The sequence below is a fragment of the Rhinopithecus bieti genome, unplaced genomic scaffold, assembly GCF_001698545.2.
Source record: "Rhinopithecus bieti isolate Rb0 unplaced genomic scaffold, ASM169854v2 scaffold_23704, whole genome shotgun sequence".
In the NCBI taxonomy this organism is placed as follows: Eukaryota; Metazoa; Chordata; class Mammalia; order Primates; family Cercopithecidae; genus Rhinopithecus; species Rhinopithecus bieti.
Window position 1 is genome coordinate 62,553 of NW_016810780.1, and position 26,662 is coordinate 89,214.

A 26,662-nucleotide genomic window follows, 5' to 3' on the forward strand; every position below is an offset into this window, starting at 1 on the left:
TTTTTTTTTTTTTTTTTTTTTTTTTTTTTTTTTTTGTATTTTAGTAGAGATGGGGTTTCACCATGTTGGCCAGAATGGCCTCGATCTCATGACCTCGTAATCCACCCACCCCAGCCTCCCAAAGTGCTGGGATTACAGGCGTGAGCCACCATGCCCAGCCGAAGTTCTATATTTAGGAATGTTTCTTTAAAAGACGATGACCATTGATTTCCAGTCTAAGGAGCATCAGTACACAAACTTCCCCCTTCCGTATTACACTTTCGCACTCCTCTGAGTCATTCTTCAAGCAACTCAGCAACTTTCAGGAAAACTAGCTAAATATGTAGTTATTTTTCCCTGCCCCACTCCTGCAGTTCCACTGAGTTATCTATAAGGTAGCTGCATCCATGGGTCTGGAGATTAGGAGAAAAGTCAGAATGGAAAACTGTGGACATTGATAAATGAAGTTATGGGGGTAGTCAAGGTTGTCCAGGAATAGTCTACAGATTGGAAGAGACGAAGAAAAGAGGATCAGCAATGTTCAGGGGACAGCCAAATGAGGCAGGTCCAGCAAAGGAGACTGAGGGATGACTGAATGAATGCCAAGAAAGTGTGGGCTCATGAAAACCAAGGAAGAAGAGATTTATCAAGAAGGCAAGGGTCAAATACTGCAGAGACGTCAAGATGAGGATCAAAAGCCCATGGATTTGTCAATTATAAACTTAATGGTGACTTCACAAAGGTGGATGGCTGAGGTAGGAACCTTAGCATGAACCAAGTGCACAGGAGGATATGTGACAGAGACAGCATGAGTCCGACAGGCAGACAGACTAGGGTTTCAAATCCCAGCTCCACCATGTACTATCATGTTACTCAACATCTCTGTGCCTCTGTTCATTTATAAGTGGAGATAACAATAGTAAATACTTAATAAGGTTGTTTTGAGGCTTATATGAGCTTAATGGTGTAAACCACTAGTACAGTGCCTAGCACACATGAGGTGCCATGTTCTATCTATTGGCTCAGAGCAGGAATCATAAACCACTGAAGGTATCTCATGCAGGAAGATAATTAGTTGTCTACAAAACCACTGGGCTACAGAAGTGGAAGTAGGGGGAAGTCAGGAGGCTGCCACTGGACTAATGGCTTCAAGGTCATATCATTGCAGTTGTGATCCACATGTTAGGAGGCTACTGCCACCACTACAGTCTCTCACTCACAAAGCTGTAAATAGACACACTGGAATGTGGAGTACAAAAGCCACAAACACATCTTTGGAATCGCCTGCTGGCCACCAAACCCCAAGAAGATAGCCTCTGCCCAACTTAAGCCTTCCAAATTTTGTTGGCAAAAGTGAACATGTATCTGAATCCACATTTTATCCAGAACCCTAGCTGGAAGGGAGTCTGGGAAATGGATTTTCAGTCTTTATGTTTTGGAAAGAAACAGAAAAGGGGTAGGAACGCATGTGGAGCAGCAGATAATTTCCACCTCATCAATCTTTAAGTGGAACGAATATTTTCATCCTGAGTGCTGACACCAGCATTCCAACTGTGGTCAAAATATAGGATTATCACTGATTGACAAAATCCTGCCAAATTCAAAGAGGAATCAGGACAGGAATAAATATCAAGGGATAAACTTGAGCAGGAAAATATATTTTTCTCTAATATTGAAAAGCAGATGGTGAGCAGGGATATAGTTTATAGGTTTATTATAGGTTATCAGGTTTGTGGCCAAGAACGAAGAGAAGGCAGAGGAAGTTAAGGATTCATCTCAGCCATGTATGTGATCTACTGTCAAGATTGGGAGGCAAATGTCATCTGCCCTGGAGTGAAAAAGGTGGAGACTGCGCTATGAGGCCTTGGTTAGAGCCAGGACTCAGCTAATGAGGGAAATGAGAGAGGGGGAAGCTGGACACAGCACCCAAGGAATCTTTCTGCCACACCGGCTAGCAAAAAAAGAAGCAAAAGACTTATTTTTATAAAGCACTGTTTATTTTTATGTATTGAAAATGTCCGTTTTAAAAGTCTTCAAAATAAAAACAAGTTAGAAAATTTGAGCTTGTGTTAAGAAGGGACAGGACAGAAAAGGAACTGAAAGGCCTCTACGGGCAGCAGTTTAATTACAGGGCAACAGGAACCCATTTATAGAGTATTGTAAACAACACAACTATGGCGACACTGCTCTCAGGTTAACATGGCTTCATTTCCTTTATATTATTGTTTAGTGTGTAAGCATGGTTACCACTCTGCACAAGCTTTGTTACCCAGAGTACCGAGGGCCCCTCATCAGAAGGGCCCAGTCCCCAAAACATGCATATGTACACATCACTATAAAATGAAGACCTTTCAATATTTTCAGCAATCAACTAAAGTATTTCATAATCACAAAAATGTTTCCTACAGATGCAGTTTGCACATTTATTGCAAGCCATTGACTAACCACAGAATGGGCAGATGTGAAGATCTGTGTTGATGTTGTTATTGGTGGTGGTAGTAGTGATGATGTTTTTAATTTTTAAGTGAAGGATGTTATATCTAAATGGCTGTGCTAAAAAACAGAACAACAGTCATTCCTAGAAATTTCTTTACTCTTCAGCTTCCAAACACGGCTGTGTGTGGTTGGCTGATGTTGGACTGCAAGAATAGTCCATTTCCTGTGGATGGTGTAATTTCTGCTGTGCAGCAAGCAGACAACAGCCCTGTACCACATAGCTATGGGACCTTGACAGTCTCAGTACCAAAAATAAAAAGGGCTCCTCAGCAAGCTAGGGGTTTCAAACTTCAAGTTTTGCTTTTTCAAAGACAGGGGTGTCTCAGGTTGGAGTGCAGTGGTGTCATCACAGCTCACTGCAGCCTTGACCTCCTGGGCTCAAATGATCCTCCCACCTCAGCCTCCTGAGTAGCTGGGACCACAGGTGTGGGCCACCATGCCTGGCTTCAAGTTTGGTTTTTAAACATTTGCAAAACCCACATTTATAGTCATCCATCAAATATATTATAAAGGCAATTTTGATCAGCCCTTTGGCCTCACTTTCCAGTGACCTTCCCCATCTCGCCAAATTTCTCTTGTCTTTGGGGAAGAGAGGGGTGAGTAGCACTGAGCCTTAGACCAACTTTCAATGGTGCTGAATTTGGATGTGTGCTGTTCTGTGACCGTCTTCTAAACCTGGTTTCTCACGGTTCTAGTTTCTGGGATAAAGTGGATGGTATGATTCAACGAGCAACTTGAGTTAATCAGTCCAAATAATCCAGCACACAGCTACTAGAGGGGCCCTTTTGTTCTGGATGTACAAATTGGACCAGAAGCATATTTCTGCAAATACTGCTTAGAGTCCCACCCAAAGAGGCCAATGAATATTACAACTTCTCACAGCATATATGAGAGAGTAATAAAGTGAACGAAAACTGTCTACTAGGGCACAATATCTCCTTAATGCAGATTGTTTTGAAGGATAAAAGGTCACAGTTTGAATATGCAACGTACATAAAGTAACTGCTCACAGTCTAACTACATTTTTTTAAAAGTAAGCAAAGGACATACATACTAGTTTACACACCACTTGGTATGGCTGGCTAAAAGCACTGGGGAAATAGAAAACTTACACACTAGGCAGAAGATGAGGGAAAGAAACCTATCATGCAATGGGAAAAGGCGGTCAACTCTGCTACTGAAAGGGAGGATTGTCCAGTAGAATTTGCTGATGGATTTGATGTTGGTGCGGGTGACCAGAGCTTCTGCCCCCCTGAGTTACAGTTTACATGACACAAAAGGAATAAGGGTACTACAGTTTTCTTGGTCTTAGAGACAACATAGGGCAGTAATTTTAAAACCTGTGATTGAGGGGAGGCATGTGATGGTCTAAGGAAGGGCAGCTGGATCACTGGGCAGATGTGTTTGTCTTTCATCCTACTCTAGCCATAGTCTGGAATATTTGCCTTCAGTAAATTAAGTACTAAGAGGCTTGCAGGTACAGGAAAGCACTGGGGGAAAAGTTGGGTTCACATTTAATAAGCCTTGGCCAGCTGCTTTGCAAGGGCAGCCAGCCCAAAGAATGTGACCTGAGGGCAATGGCTGTTGCAGAGGCACTGTGAACTGAAGGCAATCTGAAGACCTTTTAAGTAACTGGCCTGTGTTCCCTTTCTCTTTCTCACTGAATGGAAAAGACTCTGGGGCCATTTCTACCACCACCTCCTGCTTTTTCCCCTGTTGAAAAAGAAATGAACAGCCAACCAATAACCAAACAACAGCAAATGCCCAAGCGCGCACACGTGCGCACACACGCACACAGAGCGGGGAGAGAGAGAGAGAGAGAAGAGAGAGGGAGGGAGGAAGGGAGGGAGAGAGAGAGAGAGAATGAGACTCAAACACAAAACAAAAGCCAAAGAAGTGAGCAAACTGAGTCAAATCATTCAGCGGGACATTTCAAGATGCCCTGAAGGCACACTCCACCCCGTGGCACAGTGATGGTTATGGAAGAATTGAGGTCTTGCTACTGGACTCGGCTCGAATACACTCATCTGTTTGCTTCAAAAGCCTCCGCACCAGCTTTTCTAGGTCCCTTCTTGACTTCAATTCTTCTTCCAGGCATTGCTTCATTCTTTTATTTTCCTATGATGGGGAAAGATTTGTTGATTACGAAACAGAGGGGGGCCCTTCCAAGGGCTCCTCCTGCTCATCCTCGGGGCAGCTTTCATCACTGACTCTCTTTCCTTCCTCAACCTTCCCTCCCTCAGCATCTATGACAAAGCAGCCTGTCAATCCTCCTGCCTGTCTCTGGGAAACCTTTTGGATTCTTCTTCCCTGCCCTGACCCTCTTCTAATTTAACTCGCTTTTCACTTAGTGTCACTTCTCTTTCAATCCAAGTGTCTATTAAGGGGACTCCCAAATACCTCTGGTACTGACCTCATCTCCTGAGAATCAGGTCCACAATCTCAACTGCCAGCCTGGTATTTCTTTTTATTATTATTGTTATTTTGAGAGATGGGGTCTCACTCTTTCGCCAGGCTGGAGTGCAGTGACATAATCATGGCTCACTGCAGCCTCAAACTCCCGGGCTTAAGTGATCCTCTCACATACCTGAGATTACCTGGCAGCAGCTTGGTATTTCCACCTAGATATGTCACCTTAAACTAATCAGGTCCTAAAGTGAACTCAGTATCTCTCTCAACACCCCACACTTCTCCTCCTCCTGTGATTATTGATCCCCATGAAGGAGCACCACCATATGCAACTAGACACCCTGGGAAGAAGCTTCATCTTTAATCCCTGGCTCTTTCTTAATCTCAAAAATCACATTATCCTTGTCCATAGGTTCAAACTCTGCAATATGCCATCCTTTACATTCGTTTTCCTCCTCCCCAGCCTCATTGCCCTGCCTCAGTTCAAGACTCTGACAGGTCTCACCCTGAGTTTTGTAAGAACCTCCTAAGTGGTCTTCTAGTCCCTGATCTCTCTCCCCTCCCATCCATCCTTCACTCTGTCACCAGATACAGTCAGTCCTCACATACAAGGCACAGTGTGACAGTGTCCATCACTGAGCCATATCGGCAGTGATGCTGGACCACATCGGCAGAAAAGCCCACAAACCATGATTAATGGTTCTCTTTACACTTACACACTGATGAATGACTAGTCTTTTCTTAAAGTCTGTTTATGGATGTCAGAGAACAGGAAAGTTGTAACTAACTTTGGGACTCTATTGTGAACTACTACATAGAAATACAGGCAAGACTCAGAAATTTAAATTCAAGGCTACATGATAAAATCAACAAAACCTACCTTGGTGACACAAGGAAAATAAAAATGCCCCCTCACTACCTTCCTCCTAGGCCTTCCCTGAAAGCATGGGCAGTGTGAGGCAAGGAAAAGAGAATGGTTCTGTTACCCAAGAAAATGACTTTTATATTTTATTACCTGCTTCAGTTCTTTGACCTCGTCCTTCAAGGCGTAAACAGTATCGACAAGGCTCCTAGAACATAAAGATAAAATTCAGAGACAAATGGCTTGCACTGAGGTACTGTTAAAATACTTAACAATAAAAGCCACTTTATAACAATACAGATCCTGAAAAACAGTGAACTTTCTAGCTGATTGGGAATGGTACTGCTCTAAATGGCTTCCATCTTCTTTATTTTGGTGGAAGAACAACCGCCACCACACATGCTTAGCTAAATGCAATGTCATTACGCTTTTTCTATACTTCCCTTCTCCTTTTCTACTCACTTCCCAGCTTGAGTGAACAAAACACAAGAGACTAGGGCCCATCACTAAGTTTTTCTTTTTCTAGCTTTGTTGAGGGATAATTGACAAAGGTGTACAATGTGATGTCTTGATATATGTATACATTGTGAAGTGGTTACCACAATCAAGCTAATTAACATATCCATCTCCTCACATAGTTACCTTTTGTATGTGTGTGGCAGAAACACTCAAAATCTACACTCTTAGCAAATTTCAAGTATACTGCATTGTAAACTATACAGTCTTCCCTCCCTCGGTATCCATGGGGTATTGGTTCTAGGACCCCCATGGATACCAAAATCCACAAATGCTCAAGTCCTTAATATAAAATGGCATAGCATTTGCATATAACCAATGCACATCCTCTCACATACTTTAAATTATATCTAGATTACTTATCATACCTAACACAATGTAAATGCCATGTAAATAGTGGTTATACCATATGACTTAGGAAAAAACAATATGGTATAACACAGTGCATACATATATCAAGACATTACATTGAACACCTTTGTCAATTATCTCTCAACAAAGATGGAAAAAGAAAACCTTTATTAGGTATGAAAAAAATCTGTACATGTTCAATACAGATGCAACCATCCATTTTTTCTGAATTTTTTTTTTTGATCTGGGGTTGGTTGAATCCACAGATGCAGAGCCCATGCATGCAGAGGGCCAACTGTAGTCAACATACTGTACATTAGTTCTCCAGAACTTATTCATCCTGCATACCTGAGATTTGGTACCCTTTGACCAACATCTCCCCATTTCCCCTTTCCCCTCAGTCCCTAGAAACAACCATTCTGCTCTCTGTTTTTAGGAGTTCGATGTTTTCACTTCCCATCATAAGGTTTTGATTTCTCTAGCTTTGGGGCAGGAATGAACATCACCTATCATATAATGAGAGGTATCAGAAGACTGCCTATTCTACAATATCTGTGCTGTGACATTGCCCTCCTCAGTTCTCCACTGCACATGACACAAAGTCAGAGGCATTCTTTCTGGAATATCCCAGTCAAATATTACCCAAAAAAGGATGAAGCACCCTGGCTGGGTTGCGTAATAGCCTTTTCCTCTCTGGGTCTCTCCCTGGACAAAGATTTTGGAGAGCTAAGTTTTGGTTCTGATCCTGCCACTTACTAGTCCTCTGTTCTCCGGGAACCAGTTTCCTTCTCATCCTCCCTTCGTCTTAGTTTATTTACATGCAAAATGGGGATAATAGCACATTTTCTGAAAACCTCACAAAGTTGTAAAAATGAATATAGTTATAATAAGAATTAACTATCATTATTTATTGAGTGCTAGCCTTTATACTTACTTCATTTAACCTCACAACAACCCTGAAAGCATTACCATCATCCTTATTTTACAGATGAGGAAACTGAGGCACAGAGAGGTGAAGCAACTTGCCCCAGGTCACACAGCTAATGAGTAGCAGAACTGGGAGCTGAACCACACTGTTTTTCGCTTGAGCCCAAGTACTTAACCATTTTGCTGTATCACTTCACACACCAGATGTAAAATGCATTGACAGTGCCAAGCACCTTGAAATATGCTGTCCCATGCAAATTTAGGCCTGACCTCAGAAATGACTCAAGTTTAGACAAATGAATTATTTGGCTACTTTGTGTTAATTTTACGAGCCAGAAGGTACTTAACCTGATTTTCCCCCATTAGGTCACCCACACTACTGTGTAAAGGTAAGTCAGAGACATAATTTCCCTGAACTTCCTGTACCTCAGTTTCTTTATCTGTGAAAGTGGTGAGAGTAATGTTTATCTAACCGGATTGCTGTAGGATTTTAAATGATGTCAAATATGTGAAAGCACAGCTTCTGACTCAAAACATGTGAGTGGCATCTCTCTGAGCAGGGAAATCGGTTCTTTGGCTGGAATTCCCAATTACTTCCTAAACCCATCCAGGTCACTGATGTTCCCATGTGCTCAGAAGCAGCTTAATGGCTGGGGAGCTGGCTACAAGGGTAGCTGCCAGCTGGAGCTGCTTTGGAGGGCTCTGTCACCTCTGCCTTTCCTTCCTCCTTCGTTTTGTTAGTGGGCAGCCCTCTAAAGTCTCCCAAATGCATGCTCAGCAAAGCAGGCCACATTCCCAGATAAGCAGGGGTTGTCCCTCATCACAGACTCTCCATGTGCCCCACTGTCCTACCAGACCTTCTTGCCAGCTCCAAGATAAACCAGGCAAGGTTTTGCCTGCTCTACTCACTTTTCTTCCATGATGGTCTGGCCGTTGCTTCTGGTTTCTTCAATGATGAGTTTCTCTTCCTCAGGAAGTAGGACTTGGGGAATGGAATCTTTTCGAGTACCTACAAACAAGGGTTGCAAGAGGGAAGAGGAGGGAGAGTTACTAGTGAAGAGTAGAAATAGTGAGTGCTACGTTGCTTTCCACTATTGTTACAGAAGGGTCTTTGTTCATAGCATGTTGCTACATTACACCCAAAGGACAGTCACCCATCATTTGCTGACTAAATTTTCCTGACATGAGAATTCTAAATGGCCAAATACACTGATTCAATCTTCCCAAGGTGGGAAGCATTTTGTATTCAGAAAAATAAAGCAAAAGAGCCCCTGTAATACCTGTCCACAACCAAAACCTCCATTCTTTCCTGTTTTGCCTCCTCCAGAGCAAAGAGCTGACCAGTGATCACTCTTCCCTGCAAATCCCCAGGAAGGACACACTACATCCTATGCCACAGTGTTTTGTCATTGTAGTAAAAGTCAGGTTGACAGTAGCACTGCACTGAAACACAATGTGCTTTAAGGGCCTCAGAAGCATCATCACTCCCATTTGTTCTCTCTACAGTCTTATAGGGTAAGGTAGATATGCCTCCTAAGACCATTTTAATCAAGGGTGGAGTGAGGTTTGGAGATTATCACATCATCAGCAAAGATGCAGATGTCCTCTGCTCAGAATGTCTCCAGGCTCTGGGACAGAAGAGGTGACACAACAGGCATGGGGACCCAACCAAACAGCTCTCCTGCACCTCCCTCACTCTGGATCCTTCCTCTCAGAGCTCAAGTGCTTAATCTTTGGTCTCCCTGAGTCACTGGCTTCCTCTCTTCTAGGCCAAGTTCCTTCAGAGGTGTGCACACTCACTGCCTTCACTTGACCACCTCCCCTTTCTTGAGGTGAGATGTGTCTCTGCCTTCTCCAGTGCCTAGCACTTTGTAGGTGCTTAATACAGGTGGCCCCCCATATCCGCAGGTTTCACATCTGCGGATTCAACCAACCATGCATTGAAAATATTCAGAAAAAATAAAAAGCAATACAAATTTAAAACCCAATGCAGTATAACAACCATTTACATAGCATTTACATTTATTAGGTATGATAAGCAATCTAGAGATGATTTAAAGTATATGGGAAGATGTATGCAGGTGATATGCAAATACTCCACCATTTTACATCAGGGACTTGAGCATTGTCAGATTTTGTTATCTCTGGGGTTCCTGGAGCCAATCCCCTGCAGATACCAAGGGACGAATATAAGTGGAAAGCAAACTGACTGAATGACTGTCTGAAAGCAGTAAGAGCCGATGGTAGTCAGTTCTAGAGAAACAGGACTTCCAGTTAGAGAGGGATAGAGGATAGGAGGTCACCACAATGCTAAATGATCTGCTGTGTGACAAGCAAGAGAAACAGGACTTCCAGTTAGAGAGGGATAGAGGATAGGAGGTCACCACGATGCTAAATGATCTGCTGTGTGACAAGCACAGTGCCAGACATCTTCCACGTGTAAAAGGTTGGGTAGGGAGCAAGGGTGAAGATGTGTCTTTTTAAGCCAGAATAACTGGCTGCACCTCCCAGCTGCAGACCCATCCACTCTGTCAAATGTAAAAATAGGTGGTGCAAGAGGAGATGAGGTCAGATTTTGTAGAAGGGATGCTTCTGGTATCTCTTTGTCCCCTCTCTTCTCTAGTTCTCAAAACAAAACTGCCCTCACTTTCCTCTCCTGGCTCCTTGAAACATGTTATCAGAGCTGTGCGTGCCCAAAGCCACAGCCAGGTTTTCTCTGTGAAGCAGAGTGTGACAGTCCTCTCTTCATGGCCAAATGTGTCAACTTTCACATTGAATTCCCTTTCTTTCTTTCTTTCTTTCTTTCTTTCTTTCTTTCTCTCTTTCTCTCTTTCTCTCTTTCTCTCTTTCTCTCTTTCTCTTTCTTTCTTTCTCTTTCTTTCTTCCTCTCTCTCTCTTTTAATTTTTTTTTTTGATGGAGTCTCACTCTGTCACTGGAGTGCAGTGGTCCAATCTTGGTTCACTGCAACCTCCACCTCCCGGGTTCAAGCGATTCTCCTGCCTCAGCCTCCCAAGTAGCTGGGACTACAGGTGTGCGCTATCACACCCAGCTAACTTTTGTGTTTTTAGTATACACAGGGTTTTGCTATGTTGCCCAGGCTGGTCTTGAACTCCTGGCCTCAAGGGATCTGCCTGCCTTGGCCTCCCAAAGTGCTGAATTACAGGCGTGAGCCATCATGCCCAGTAGAATGCTTCCTTTATGTCAGCCTTAGAGATGCATTACTTTGAAAGAATATGTCAAGACACCTAAGAAATCCCCTCCCACATTCAAATGATTGGTCACTGGCTGTCCAAAATTCATTTCTTACGCAGGTGCAAAAACCTCACAAAAGGTATTCTGAATGTCTATAATAATGGGAGACAAAAGACATAATCGAAGTGACCTGGCTTTTAAAAAGCATAAAGATGAATCAGAAAATATTATCTCGCTTTCGTTTGTAACCTGAAAGTTGTTTGGGGAAATACCCTAACCCAATAGCTCCCTGATAAATTGTATACATTTTGGACAACCTCTGCTAAGCAGCTACATTTCCAGATTTTCAGAGCAACTTTGAAACTTGAGTTTGGTGAAGATTGCTCTTTTAAATATGCAGGCTGATCAAAGATAGTATTTTGACTTCCTTTCCAAATCTGCCTATAAGAAGAGATTAGCATCAGTTCACAGACACAGGAACTCTCTGGGCCCTTTAATTCCTAACTAGTGTTGGTGAAGGTATCTGTGTACTTCAAAGGAGAACAACTTTTAAAAATTTTTTTCACTTCTATCACCTCCAACTCTTTTACTCTTGCATCTCTCTTTCTGGGTGAAAAACAACAGTGGGTAAACAAACCGCTTGGTAGCTAAAACCACCTTATCTGAAAGATGCAGTCCTACACCACTCCTCTGCACCAAGTCACCTGCTTTCCACACCCTGCAACCCGTCTGGGTTGCTTTTCTCTTTTTCTAAAAGACACTAAGCAGTAAAGAAGAAACGTCACTCACTAGAGAAAGTAGTTTGGGGGAACCTACTTGAGCCATGGCCTTGTTGAAAGTTTGCACTGGTGCAGTAGGCTTCGATCACTTTAAGGATCTGAGCATCCTCTTCCAGAGCAGCTGTACCTGTGAAAATTAATTCATCATGACTTTTCATAGATACATGCCTTTCGACCCTCAAAATGATGCAGTGCACTCTACTGCCTGGGACTGGCTTCTCTGACCAGTAGAGTTTATGAAAGGCAGGAGAAAGAGCTGTCCAATGCTGTTTATGGAGAAGAGTGACAGCATTCTCATGGAGCTTTGGAGTCAGCCTCAGTGAGCTCAGCTTAGTGCAGGGCCTACTCCTGAAGCCCAGAGCTCTACACTGGGAACCAGGGTAGCGGGGTGGTGTTCTGTCAGTGGTCTCAGTGAGGCCAAAATCATAGCACTGAGCTAGTTGCTAGCTTAGCTCCCATCGATATACCCCAGCCTTCCTCTCCTTTAAATTTCAAGGTTCGCCTTTAGGAAGCTTTCCCTCATTAACCCCACCCAATTTTCTAACCAGTCAGCGTAGTCACTCATTCTCCCTCCCCCCTCCTCTTCTACTCCAAACTCATTCTTGCAATGGCTGGATGGCAGCACCCTGTGAACATGCCAATGTGCATAACTAGGTGTGGGGTGGAGGGTGAGGCATGCCAAAGCTGGGGTGGAGCAAATATTTATCCAAACTATATTCCCAGCTGATACACATAATTCTGCCACCTCTTTGTGAGACACCGCTTACTCCTTCACATGTGTCCTAAAGTACCTTGTGTCCCAAAGTACCTTGTTGACAGCCTTATAGCCAAATATGTCCATATCGACTGGCTGATTGACTTTGCAGTCTGTCTCCAAATGAAGCCATGTTTCTAGATGTGGGCAGGCTGATTCCCTGAGTAACTAAGCATCACTGAGCATGGGACTTCGGGAAGGACTCCAGCCTTCGGGTCTATTTAGTCTATCTCCCTAGAGAAAAATATCTCAAGTATCAGAAACTAAGAGGGAAAAAAAATGTATCCGTAAGAAATGGGTCCCTTTAGAGGTTCTAAACCAGGTGAGGCAAAATGCTCAACACAAAAATGATACAGATGACATCTGCCTGAGATGACATGAAGTGCAGCTGTAAGAAGCTTATTCAAATGTTTAAGAAGTGACCAAAGCTTTCCATGCATTCTTCTTTATATGTAAAAGACGATGTCAAGAAAACATTGCTCCAATCATCTGCTTTCAAATAAATCCTCACATAAAAGAAGATTCTCATGTTAATTTATTCATAAACAACTTTCAGAAAGTACAGAACACATACTTTTCCTAATCACATATTCCTCCTCTGATGGTTTTCTTTCATTCTTCCTTTTATGAAGAAATTTCTTCATCGTTTTAGGGCTTTTACTAGACTCCTGTAAGGACAGAGGTTTCTTAATGAATTAAAATTCTTCCTCAAAAACAAAAGTAAAAGCACGAGTGAAACTAAATAGAATTCCTCTCCCTTATTTTGACAGTCTCAGTTAGGAGTACATCAATGTTTAACACTATGCACAATTAAAATGGTTCCAATAAACTCTAAAAGGTTAAATAAAACAGAGGCAATGACATTATCCTCTCAATTTGCACACAGGTGGGACTAAGAGTGGAGTGTGCCTACTGAAGATGTGGCAGATTCTCCTGGAGGCCAAATGGCTTTAGGGAACCATCTGCAGAGAAAGTAAGGGATATCCCCCTAAAAACGTAACAGTATTCCTAATTTGGCTTACATTCCCCACTGATACAGTTTTAGGGGAACTAAGCCACTGTAACCACTAATGTAGTATTGATCACTTTTCAAAGAGCTTCGGAGCTACTTAAATAATTCTGCCTTAGAAACAGTCCCACAAAGAAGAATATAATTTCCATTTGTGAGACAGGAAAACTAAGGCAGAGAGACTAAGTCATTTTTCCGCAGTCAGAGAGAAGAATCAAATGAAGGATTTCCTAATAAATAATTTTGGGTTAGAAGTAACACACCCACAGCCAAACTTAATTTTCCATATATAAAGCCATGTATTTAACTAGTAGACAAAATAAATGTATTGAATTTGTTTTTGCCACATGAGTAACCAGCAGGTCAAAAAAATACTCATTGACAATATCCTTAATCCTTAATCCAATAATCTGTAAACAGATTAGCAACTTAGACTTAGGAAAAATCTCTCATGATCACCTTATCCCAACTTTCCAAGAAATGTGTATACATGGAGAATGGATATTAATTATTAATAGTAGCTTAAACATATAGGAAACAAATCATTTAATTTATTTCACTCAGCCACAGTACTTATACTTGAAAAAAGACAGATATGAAAACTCTCACATGACAAAACAACAGGAAAAGCAGCATTTTTTAAAACGCAGGAAAATGGGGCATTTTAGGGCATTATGACATTTTATATGTATTTCACACAAGCCTGCTTTTCAACAAAGTACTTACATGCCAGAATTGCATCTTCATATTTTAGCCACCAATTATAACAAGGGACAAAACAAGCATAAGGGAAAGCTTCATTCATCAAAGGTTACAGCACAGCATTATGATGTCACTGTAAGCCAAAGATATTGTTCTACCCTTACCTTTAAGATATAAGACATCCTCTAAAATGAATATGTAAAGAAAGAGAAGATGAGCGTGAGAGGTCGATGGTTATAATGACCAAATCCACTTATCAATAATTCTAAAACAATATTTGAAATGTTAGTGTTATCATAAATTACACGGAGGGAATATAATCACATTTCCCACATTAGTTTCAGATGCAATATTATCATGCAAAAGCCTGAGGAATACAGTTCTGTGCAGAATAACAAATGCTGAAAACAACTGAAATACATACTATCTAGTAGGAATATATTAATTTTTTCTTTTTCTTTTTTTTTTTGAGACGGAGTCTCGCTCTATCGCCCGGGCTGGAGTGCAGTGGCCGGATCTCAGCTCACTGCAAGCTCCGCCTCCCGGGTTCACGCCATTCTCCTGCCTCAGCCTCCCCAGTAGCTGGGACTACAGGCGCCCGCCACCTCGCCCGGCTAGTTTTTTGTATATTTTAATAGAGACGGGGTTTCACCATGTTAGCCAGGATAGTCTCGATCTCCTGACCTCATGATCCGCCCGTCTCGGCCTCCCAAAGTGCTGGGATTACAGGCTTGAGCCACCGCGCCCGGCCGCAGGAATATATTAATAACTCTTTTCCCCCAGCAGAAACGAAGTGATCATGCCTTAGTTTTAATAGATTAGTTATGTGAAGGATTAAGTCAACTTTACTCTTCAAAGCTCACCTTAATTTGAACTTAGTAACTGATAATTACAAAATATCCATCATTAAAAAGGAGACCTAGGTAACTATGAAGTGGCACTCCTGGTTTACATAATCAAAGAAGAAAATTGGATGATTGCAAGAATTGCAGGTAAATTTCCAAAGTAAATCTATGGGACTGCTTCCTGACCAAATTCTAAATAGAGTTATATAACAAAGATTCAGTTCAGTTTGTCCTATCATGTCAAGTTGAAAGGATCAAAAAATCATCCAGTGTCCAAATATTGTCTTATTTTTACTGCACTTAGAGTTGGTAGCAACAATTAATCGAAACAAAAGCATGGTGGTTTAAATCAAAACACTCAAAATTGAGCTGAGTCTGCATCACTCATCAAAACACACATTTGATCTAGAAATATATGCTGCCTTTGCCCCATAATTCTAAGACTCATCTCATAACTGTCACAAACTTAATCTTCACCCAACAAGACTGATTTAAAGAACAGTTACTAATAAATGAGTATCTTTTCTGAAATCTGAAATGATTTGAGACAGGTTAGGGATAAAGCCACTGTTTGGATGGAAAAGTAATACTCCACACAGTTACAGAAGCTAGTGAGTGACACTTCCTGACTGCAACTTCAAGAGAAAAAAAAATACACAAAACCTTTAAATCCCTCCCCGGCCCAAATATCAAATGGCCTTTAAGGTTGTCTCTGAGAAGCCTCTTTTAAAAAGACACTCCTTTCTTTCATCAAATTCTTTTCTCATTCCAATTGAAGCAAATATCACTTTTATAGTTTGGACTCATAGCTTGGTCCCATAACACTTTACTAATTTGGTTCAAATTGATCAAAATGATCCCAAATGCTGAATTAGGTCTGCTTCATTGGCAACTCAACTACAATGAAGTGGCTCTTGTTTGAGATTTGTGTACATTATTAATGAATCTAAAGAATTACCATAATAATCATTAAGGTAAACCAGAGGCACTTCAGGAGGAGACTGGGAACACTCAGGCAGTGCACATAGATCCTGTAGATATTCAGTACATATTTGCAGATGGATAATGGGAAACGGAAAATTAAGAAACCAAACAAATCACTGAGTCTAGCAATTCAAGACTGACTCACATATACCACCTATCTTAAATTCTAGCACATTCCCACAGAACTATTTGTAATAAGCTATGAAATTAACTTGTCAGAAGCATTTTATACCATAGGTAGCAAAATTACCTCTTTATAACCTAGTGCTGCTGATGGTCTAAGTGGAGGTGCAGGTCGTAGACAACTTAAACTCCACGGTTTTATAATTTGAGGAGGCTCCAAGGGTCCTCGGGGCTGTCCAGTAGAGCTAAAAGACTGGGAAAATGTCTGATGAGATGTTGGCAATCTGCCATCTGAACCCGACCTTGTGCCACACAGTGAGAGAACAACAATAGCTTCATTGGATCAGCAAAGACAGCCATAGAAAGGGATAGACGGAAGAACAAAAGTCTCCAGTTTGAGAACTGGCTCTTTCCAGTCAAGATTACGGGGTCTCTAAGAAACAGCACAAAATTGACTCAACATTCCATGATCCTGTCCTCTCTTTCTCATCTGGAATTTAATTAATTTAATTTTCTTTCCTCTGTAAGGAAGGAAAATGGAGTAGCAGTCAACATTTGAGTACAGTGATATGTTTGGCACTCTGGTAGGTGCTTAAATAGATTATTTCATGAGAACAGCCTAAAACATAGACTCAGTCAAGTGAAGTAACTAACTAGTAATTGGCAAAGCCAAGATTTGAACCCAGATCTGAAGCCAAAGCCCATATTCTTCCGACAACAACACACAGTGCTCAAAACTGGAATTTTGGCATCATAGGTTTGTATGTTAACAAACAACACAGCGTATCTTCCATCTCACTCAGCAAGTACAGTAAAATCTCATCAATTCAAATTCCAAAGTCTAAATTTGTGATAACTCAGAAAGAGACAATGCTAAAAGTTTACCTTTGAAGAAGGTTACTGAGCAAATGTGAGAGCATGAGTGAGATGACATGGAGATGTTTAAGTACTTAGGGAGGTAAACTATCGGTTTCTACTTAGCCCATTGTTAGTAGGACAGTAACCACTGCTCATTGAAATAAGCCTTGCTTATCATTAAAATATTTTAGCAGGACTTCTGGTTAGAAATACTTTGCTAGCAGTTAGTTGGGGTACCTGAATACTGTCAAACAGAACTGCACACCTCTAAGTAAACCTTTTCATTAATTTGGATGGGCCTCATAATGAGAAATCAGAATGAGTGAGGTTTAACTGTACTTCAAAATCTACAAATATAGGCTGCCCAAAAGGCTGAGGGTGTGCTTGCTGCTTCTTCTAAATAAGTCTCCAGCAGGCAGGAGTTGATGAAAGACTCAATAATCTCTGGACAGAACACATGGACTACTTACGGAATGAGCACTGCATGATGACGATGAGGTTTTGGATAATGAACTGCAAGAGGCAGGTCCTCTGATCAGTCTGTTCAGCTGCTCCAACCATTCCTGGAAGTCCTGGTTATTGTTGCAATGGACCACAATTCTCTCCACCATGTTACCTACATCCCCCAATTATGATCAATTTGAAAACAGAAGGCAAGGAAAAACTTGAGCTTCTCCCATTCATAAATACACTTCATGCAACTAGGACTTGGGTGTGTATTTTCAGGGGTTTTCATACCTATGGGATAACCCTGTTGAAATTTCTATAGCAGAAACAGATAACCTGTGATGATAAAGTAAATAAATATTCATGTCTGATTTAGAAAACTATCCTTGATTTTTACTGCTTACAGAAGCTTAAAAGTAGTGTAAAACTTCACTATATACAAACTTGCAATCCAAAAACGTAAGCACATAGCCCATCTAGTTAAGTCTAAAGTGGGAATATTGTACTGGTTCCCCCAGTATCAACGTTGGAACAAGATCCAACTAAGACTGTTTACAACCTTTTGGCAAATACCAAACCTTAGGCTCCTTCTTGGGAAAGAAGAGGGTAAGGCCATGATCCCAGTCTTAGCCACTGTGCCATATCAGCACCAATAGTGAAGCCACTACATATAAATGACACAGGCCTGGCAAAAGGGATCATAAGCTAAAATGTCAGGGAGCATTACTGAAGCCTGGCATTATGCTCAATTTGTGAAGAAAGTTTGATGTCTTTTCAGAACTTTTTAGAAATACAACCAAATCTTACTAACTCATGGGCTGATGATAAAATTGCTGATAAAAGTCCATATCTTTGGCTCCTCTGCCACCAGGGAACAAATGACAGAGGGGTAGAAAACTGCATTTACATCAGTCCATTTTGTTATTCCTTAGCTCTCACAAGTAGCTCTTATGCAACAGAAGATTGAAAAAAAGTGAAGGCTCAGATGTTATAAAAACTACTAAGTGTCAGGCCAAGATGTAACAGGCAATAGTAAATAATGCTCTATATCTTGGGAGTTGACTGAGGGATGTTTAATTTCCTAAGGAATAACATGCTTCTTTAGAAGCCTGTTATTTAACATGCTTCTTAGAAGCCTGAATCATGTGCTATGACTATAATAAGACAAACATAGGAGCAGGTCCCAGCTTTATGTTTTCTCAGCAATAATGACATGGGCCTGTACAATACTGCTGCTAATTTATCTAGTTTCCATTTATGCATGCAAAACCTAGTGCATAACTAAAGCAGTGGATATATTCAAGATAAACTCATTATACTAATACAAAGGTCTTTGATCTAAGGAACATCTGCTCTTACAAGCTCTTTAATTACAACGAAGGGTCAGAACATTCTGGTTCTCCTGGCTTGAGCTTTTAATGCCATAGTGGAGATACTGCATCTGGATGGAAACCTGTTTTCATTAGTGGGTCTGCTATATGTTTTATGTGAAATCTACTAACCTGATAGATAAAGCCACTCATCCGAGGACTTGCAGATAACATTATCAGGACATTTGAAAATAACATAAGGTACCGCTCCTCTTTTTCCTGAGAGAGAATGAACAATAACACATGAAGAACAGAATTGGACATTTTATCTGTTGAGAATTTCTGGAATCACTTCCTTATAACATAGACACTAGGAGCCTTTATATAAGACAACGGCTGAACGATTAACACATAATTTTTTTAAAAAGGATACCCAACTTGGAAAACACAGAAACTAGTCTTGTGAAATTTTTATTGTTGGACGATCGGACATAAACCCACAGTTTATCTCCTTCTTCCTGCATACATAACAATAAATGTACAAATAGCCCATGCTGGGCTTTCCCATGTATGAAAGCCTTGAGGAAGTCACCACCGTCTTATGCAGCCATGTGAGATGTGCTAGACCTGGGCACAAAAAATATAAGTGGCTCCAGGTGCAGGCAAAAGGATGAAACATTTATATGTTTGTGACTTTGGGAAAAGAATGGGGCAAAATGAAACGTCCAGGGTTTCGAGTGATAAGGGAAAATTTAGTATGCTGCGTAACGTTCGTTAACAGTCAGGTCACGTTCGATAAAATTAACTTTAGTCATTAAGAACAAGATCAATTATTGGATTTATGTAAAATGTAAAAGTAGATACACCTTTTTTTTTTTTTTTTTTTTTTTTTTTTTTTTTTTTTTTTTTGAGACGGAGTTTCGCTCTTTTTGCCCAGGTTGGAGTGCAATGGCACAATCTCGGCTCACTGCAACCTCCACCTCCCGGGTTCAAGCAATTCTCCTGCCTCAGCCTTCCAAGTAGCTGGGATTACAGGTATGTGCCACCACTCCTGGCTAATTTTGTATTTTAGTAGAGATGGGGTTTCTCCATGTTGGTCAGGGTGATCTCAAACTCCCGACTTAAGGTGATCCACCCACCTTGGCCTCCCATACACTTGTTTAATGGCACTGAGGAAACCTCGACACATGAGGGCTGCTGTGAGCCCCTTCAACAGATATGCAATTAGTATACGCAAAAATTACATTTGGCTTCCATGCCCAGTCATCTTAGCTAAAATTATCCTTTTGCCTGTCTCCATCTCCTTCCTTCCATTTGAGAAGAGCAACCCTTCCAGGCTAACTATTCTAACAAGTGCTCCACATTCTCTCACATCTTTGTCTCACTTAGTTTTCCTCTACAGACATCTCCTCTTCTTCTCCCAGCATCCTCTTCTGTTTTACTAGCTTTTCCTCTTTTTCTTTAACATATGTACACCTCCTATCCTAACAGACCTTGGCTTGCCCCCATATGGCTCTTCATGCATAATATCCCATTTCTTGACATTTTACTGCCAAATTACTTGCTGCCTTCATTTTCTCTGCATTGATCCATCCCTAACTGCACCCTCCTTGCTCTTGCAAAGTCATCAATAACTGCCTTCTAGCAAAATCCAATGGCTTCCTCTTGGTCCTCACATTCCTTGCCCTCTGAACCTTCAGCAGCAGTCAGCACACTGGCCATTTTCAAATGCTCCTCGTGGAATTTCCACGACACCGTGCTCCCCCAGTTCTTCTCTACCTTCCTCTTTCTCTTTTTATTTTTTCTGGCACTGATTCCTCCTGCCTTCACCCAAGAGGTTTATCCCAAAGGTGTGAATGACTAATAGTTAGATTCACTGCATTAACCTTCCCTGGGGTATCTGCATTTTAAATGAGATTGTTTATTAACCCAAAGTAATGAATCTCTGCCAAAGACGTGTCAGAGAGTGTAGGAAGATGTTTTGGGAGAAGGAAGACAATTCTAACACCCGATAAATCAAACCAGGTGCCATAATCAACCTTTCTCCCTTTCCCTGGCCCCTTCTTAAAAGAAATAATCCATCTTCAGCCCCCCCTACCCCCACCCCCCGGGCTTCTCTCTGGATATTTACTTCCTAGGAGGGCACATCTGTTAGGGACATCTAAGTCTCTGCCTCTAACTCTGACCTCTCACTCACATTTCCGTACTTCGTTAACAGCTGCCTATGGGACATCTCCACCCAGATATCTACAGGTCTAAAATTACATTCTTCATCTCCTCTAGCCCAAGGGAACCACTTCCTGTTGACTTTCCCTTCTAAAGATGCCTCCAATTTGCCCCTTCTCTCCATTCCCTCTGTCACCACTGTCTTAGGGGACTCCTTCTCACTTTCCATCCCAGCTGGCCTTTCTGCTTCTCGTCCATTCCCTCCAGTTCATTTGACATATATGGGTGTCAGATTAGTGTGAAACATCCCTTTCAGAGTGTTGTTCTATGACTCTGGACTCTTTCATTATTTCCCACGGCCTGCTGCATCCATCTGAACTACTCTTGCCTGATGTCAAGCTTCTGCATAATCTAATTCTACCTGACTCTATCAGTCTTTTACTATGGCCAAGTTGCTTCTTTTGCTCCCTACAGGCTGGTTTTCTTACTGTGCTGCAGCAAACCAAAGCCACATTTCTGTTCTCTCCTAAGTAACAATGACCTCTGCCTTGTGAAATCCTCCCCTTTTGTTTTGTGCCCCTCCTCAATTCCTGTCTCCATAAGGTCTTCTTGAACTCTCCCTCCTGTGAACTTTTATGGACTCTATTGTTGAGATTGCAAAATCGAACATTGACTATTTGGTTTGTTTGCTAGTTGCAACTTGTGTTTTAGTCTGTTTTTAATGAGTTCTTTGAAAACAGGGATCGTTGCTTGTTCTTTTCTCTTATCTCCCACAGCACCTAGCAGAATGTTGAACAAAGAATAGGTGCTCAGCTTCTGATTTCGATGTTGTACAATTTGACTTTGGTGGAAGAACAAGGAAGAAAAACTGCTTAAGAGGCTCAGGCAGGAGGATCGCTTGAACCCAGGAGGCAGAGGTTGCAGTGAGCCAAGATGGCACCACTGCACTCCAGCCTGGGTGACAGAACAAGACTCTGTCAAAAAAAAAAGGAAGAAAAATATGAAAGATGGAAGAAATGATGTTGAGATTTGAAACACCTTACCTCACATGCTCCATACTGCACCATTACTTGTGACATAAAATCACACTTCCCAAGTTTTAATATCTTCTCCTTCCCATGCCTGAATAGGTTCCGACAGTATCTGTAACTCCAGCTGTTTTCTCTTCCTCAGATCTTGACATTGCCCCTACAGAACCAAAGCAGAACATAATGGAATAGGAATTCTTATGAAACAGACTAAAATAAGACCAAAGTAAGATGTGGCTTCTGACTCTTTGGTTCCCATTGAGCCCCTGTTTCCTCATCATGAATCCCATGACCAGGTCTGTTTTTGATAGACAGAAAGATCCACTACCCTAAATCTCTAGGCTTGAGCCCCCAAAAGTTTTGTGAGGGAGGCCTATTTTTCATTTTGCCAAAGCGTCAAAACAAAATGCTAGAAAGAGCTTATTTCCCTCCCTGTAAAGAACATGGGAAAGCAAGCAGCCAAATCACACTGACCAGAGCCAGGTGAGGACCTAGTAGATTCAGATCTACTGGTTGGTGCCCCTGCTTGAGCTCCTCTTACGTTGTCTATCTTTGCATAAATAGGGCTTTAGTGACAAAATAATTGTATTTCGAACATATGCTCAATTTCCAACAAGGTAACATCCTGAAAATAATAAAAAACAAAAAATTTCTCCTGGAGTTATAGTGAAAGAGAAAATTAAATTCTTTATGCCACAGTGAATCAAACTGATAATGAAACCTAGGCACTACTGTACTTTGTTTAAGGACCAAGATTGCTATGAAAAAAATACTAAATTAGTTTTTATTTCTAAAAGGATTGGAAAAAAGAGATACAACTGAATTTCATGATGACATACTGAAAATTCAAACCAAGAAACAATTTACAGTTTGCCAACACTATGTGGGGTATGAATACTATATATATAGATAGATAGCTTAAGACACTGAGTTTATCTTAGAGTAATTTAACAGCATGCCTTCCAAATTGAATACAAAAAACAAGCACATGGCTACTTCTGTTACCGTTTCCAAATGAATGCAAGATAATATTCTGGGGGGTATATTTTCTATAAAATCTCTGCTGTCCCTTTCAGCTACATGGAAACTCAAAGAAATAAATTCACTGTACACATATTTTAAGAGCACCTATAGTAGGAATAAATATACTAAACCATCAAGGCAAGTTATATAACATAATCAGAAAGAAATATAGGTTTTCAAAAAGACTCATTTTACATTCCTATTTATACAAGAAAAAATAGAACCATAATTATAATAAACACTGTGGGTTTCACTGGGTTGTTCTATTAGCTTGCGCCATGTAAAACTGCCAATATTGGACTGGTTTTGGCATATAACAATGGCAATTTTAACCTAATACTTACTCTGGTCTTCAACTTGCTGTTCAACTACAGACACATCAATTACTGATCTTTCAACAAGGATTAATAATTAAACATTAGTCCAAATCACTTATAATGCTACAGAATTGTGTGAAATGAAGGTAAGTTTAATCAATTGCCCAAAATGAAGTTTTCTTTCCTCCTAAAATGGCACCAAGTGGTTTTATATCAGTGGGTTCAAGAAGATACATTAACCATCATACTGAAGATACAAGATCACAGGTACTTTTGATAGCAACCTATATAAAGCAATTGCATTTTAGTACTTTGGGTTTTTTCCCCCCTTTTAAATTTGATGAAGGATTTCTTCTTCATATGCAAAAAAAAAAAAAAAAAAAAACTCATACCCTTTGGCATAACTAGTTGAATCCAGTATTGATGCAAATCAGTGAATGACGAGTTACACAGACTCGTCATTAGGTGAGCAATGGGGGTAAAGACAAAGAGACAAAAGGAAACCCCCCACCTACACACCAATGCTTAATGTGGCTTAATGTGGCTGAGACTGTAAATGTGATTGCTTTATACCCTCAGCCTGGCAACCTTTCTTAGGTAAGCATGATTTTTGGAGGACAAAATTAAATGAAACAATCACTGCTATACTGTCATGAAAGCTTATTATTTCCATTCTAAAGACCTTTGTATAGGGAAAGAAATGTTACACACAAATCGTTCTTTCAGGAATAAAGTATACAAAATGGAGAATTGTGATTTTAAAGTATCACCTACCATGAGAGTTTTGAATGCTACGATTGCTTTCAGAATATCCTGGTGATCTGGATGAGTATCCTATCAAAGGAATACATTTGAAAACAATGTTAGAGGAGAGAGGATCAGCAGTTGCCAAGGGTTAGGGGTAGAAGGAGGGTATGGCCACAAAGATAGCAAGAGAATTTTGGAGGATGATGGAACTGTTCCGTATTTTAATTGTGGTCGTGGTAACATGAATCTATACCTGTGTGAAAACTCATAGAACTGTGCACCAGAAGAAAAATATTAATTTTACTGCATACTAAATTTAAAGATTAAAAAATAGAGCAGCATGGAAGCATCTGGAATCTCAGCAACTCTAATTATTAGGTGATTTAGAAATTAAGAGAGTTGGTAATGCATAATATATTTAGTAACTGTGTAGCAAAAGGCAAGAGTTCCCATTTCCCTTTTTGCTATTATACTTTGGATAATGATTATTTAATAATAAATATAATAATCAAATAATTATTCGGGGGACATCATTAGGTCATATTGTTGGTAGATGACAGAAGGTAGGGAATGGTGGAAACAAGAGTCGTGGTTAGAGAAAAATCAATCTATCAGCCGGGCATGGTGGTGCATGCCTATAGTCCCAGCTACTTGGGAGGCTGAGCTGGGAGGATCAGCTGAGCCCAGAGGTCGAGGCTGTGATGAGCTGTGATTGTGCCACTATACTCCAGCCTGGGTGATAGAGTGAGACCCTGTCTCGAAACAAACAAACAACAACAACAAAAATCCAAGAGAAAAATCAATCTAACTCCATTTCCTAAAATGCCTCCATTTTCTTTCAGCAGTGTGAACATGGCAGATGGGAAAAGATTCCAAGTTTCATACCATATTTTCCTTCTTAAGCAAGCTCTTACACATGGCCTGCGATCCTGTGGTACTTGCAATTCCGAAAAGTGGACAGATTCAAAAATGGCTTAGAGGAATCCACAATTCCATAACTGTTTATGAAGGGAAGATAGAGATTCTTATGGGTAGATGTGCACCTAACATTGGGGCATATGGGATATGACCTTTGAAACTCAGCTGGAGTAAGGGACGACTACATTTCCTGCCCCACTAGTCTCAGGTGATAAAATACAGAGCTGAACAGATTAAGGGCCTGATATAAGCCAAGAATGACATTGCTCATAAAAAGTAAGGTTGTATTCCTTTACAGTAAAATTTATCCTTATCCAAATCAACTGACAGCCAAAAATTTCAGGTTTTATTCTACTGTTAGCAGCCATGCCAAATGCTCTAAAATCTGCACAAAGTTTAGAGTGGCAAACTAGTACTAAGGGCTTGTATTTTCTGATGATGGGAAATGAGAGGCAGCCAAAGACATGTGACCCACAGCAAATGGAGGCAGGAGGAGAACAGACTCCACTACAAGAAAGGCTGAGACATAGGATCCAGGCAGCAGGAGCGTCTGGGATTTGTTTCTCCCCAAACTAAGTGCATATTTGTATTTTGACACTGAAAAGTAATAGAAACTGAGGCCACTTGTTTCTGGATTTTTGTGATAAGCAAGGAGGGGCAAACCTCAAACGGTTCAGCAAACTGGTTTAGCTTATGGAAAGGCATCCAGAGGTCAACACCTTCCTGAGCCCTAACTGAAATTTCACACTGACAGGCTTTGCTCACAAGCTCCCCACTGCCTCCAGCTTTCAGGCAGGTCAAATACCCTGAGAATGTGGTTTCACTCAGAGAACATGCTTTCAATCCTGACAAATGCTGACAAGCCCGGCAGAGTGCGGGTGCACCCTTTTTCTTTAAAGATAATCAAACCCCTTGAAACCTCAAAACCTTTCCCCAGACACAGGAAGAGCAACTAGGGTAAATGCAGCCTCCTCCAGCAGGCCCTCCTCTCCCACCCACACTTAAATCCCCCATGAACAATCACAAAAGAAAGCCTCAAGGAGCTAGCTCTGCTGATTGGTTTTTCATAACATGAGGCCTTTGGTTCTTGGTGAAAAAATATTCAATTATCAGGCCTCATCGCAAAATCTTAATATTTAGAAAAGATTATAGCTATGCTACAAGAGTTGCAAGTAAACTGTAGGTTTATAAATAAAAATGTGGAGGGACTCTGATGTACATGCATGATGTGTAGAGAGATACCACTAATATTGTACCCATTCATTGGTCTTTAAGGAATACCAGAATCTTCCATTGTCATCCAGAGTCAGGAAGTTGAATGATGGCAGAATTCTACAGATAAATATTCCTGTCTATAATGAACTTGTTCTTTGTACATTCTGATGTTGTTTTGCTTTATCTCCCATGATAAAGTTGGTTAATATACCAGAACCAAAGAAGATTTCTTAGTTGGATTTTGACCAAACTACTGAGAGGGCAAAAGAAAACCCCAGTTAGCAAGTAAGCATAGACTTAAGGGAAGCCACAGGACTAAGGCTTGGAAGAGAAGAGCGAAAAGGGCGAATGATCATTAATACCTAGTAGCAAAGAATAAGGATCTTATTTTGCTGCATAAAGAGGAAAACTAGAAGCCTGAGAGGAGGGAAGAAGAGATAAAGTAAACTTTGAATCCAAGACCTTGATTCCTCTGCAAGGCCATTTTGGAGGCAAATTGGCTGCGTCCTCCAGAGCACAGGACCATACTTGGCACAGGAGCTTGAAAAAGTTCACCTTCCCTTACCTCCATATGCCGTTCCAACTCTTGCAAGAGAGTAACATATTTCTCCAGTCGCATGAATGGTTTGCTGAGGCTTGTTGTTAAAATGAGGATACCTGGGCTCGATGCACCTTGATTTTCCATGAATTGTTCCAACTCATCA

General features: G+C 40.9%; 1 protein-coding gene across 1 annotated transcript; it reads right to left on the minus strand.

Annotated features, from left to right (window-relative positions):
* Positions 1–1,956: 1,956 nt before the first annotated feature.
* On the minus strand, positions 1,957–26,662 carry ARHGEF6 (Rac/Cdc42 guanine nucleotide exchange factor 6; the record flags this gene model as incomplete). The annotated part of the gene is given in 13 exon segments (XM_017892777.1): positions 1,957–4,593; positions 5,900–5,954; positions 8,450–8,549; positions 11,550–11,639; positions 12,841–12,934; positions 14,142–14,162; positions 16,057–16,182; positions 17,258–17,403; positions 18,688–18,823; positions 21,754–21,808; positions 21,810–21,898; positions 23,853–23,912; positions 26,524–26,662. Coding segments are annotated over 13 exon segments (1,252 nt in total), but the record flags the coding sequence as incomplete, so codon positions are not given.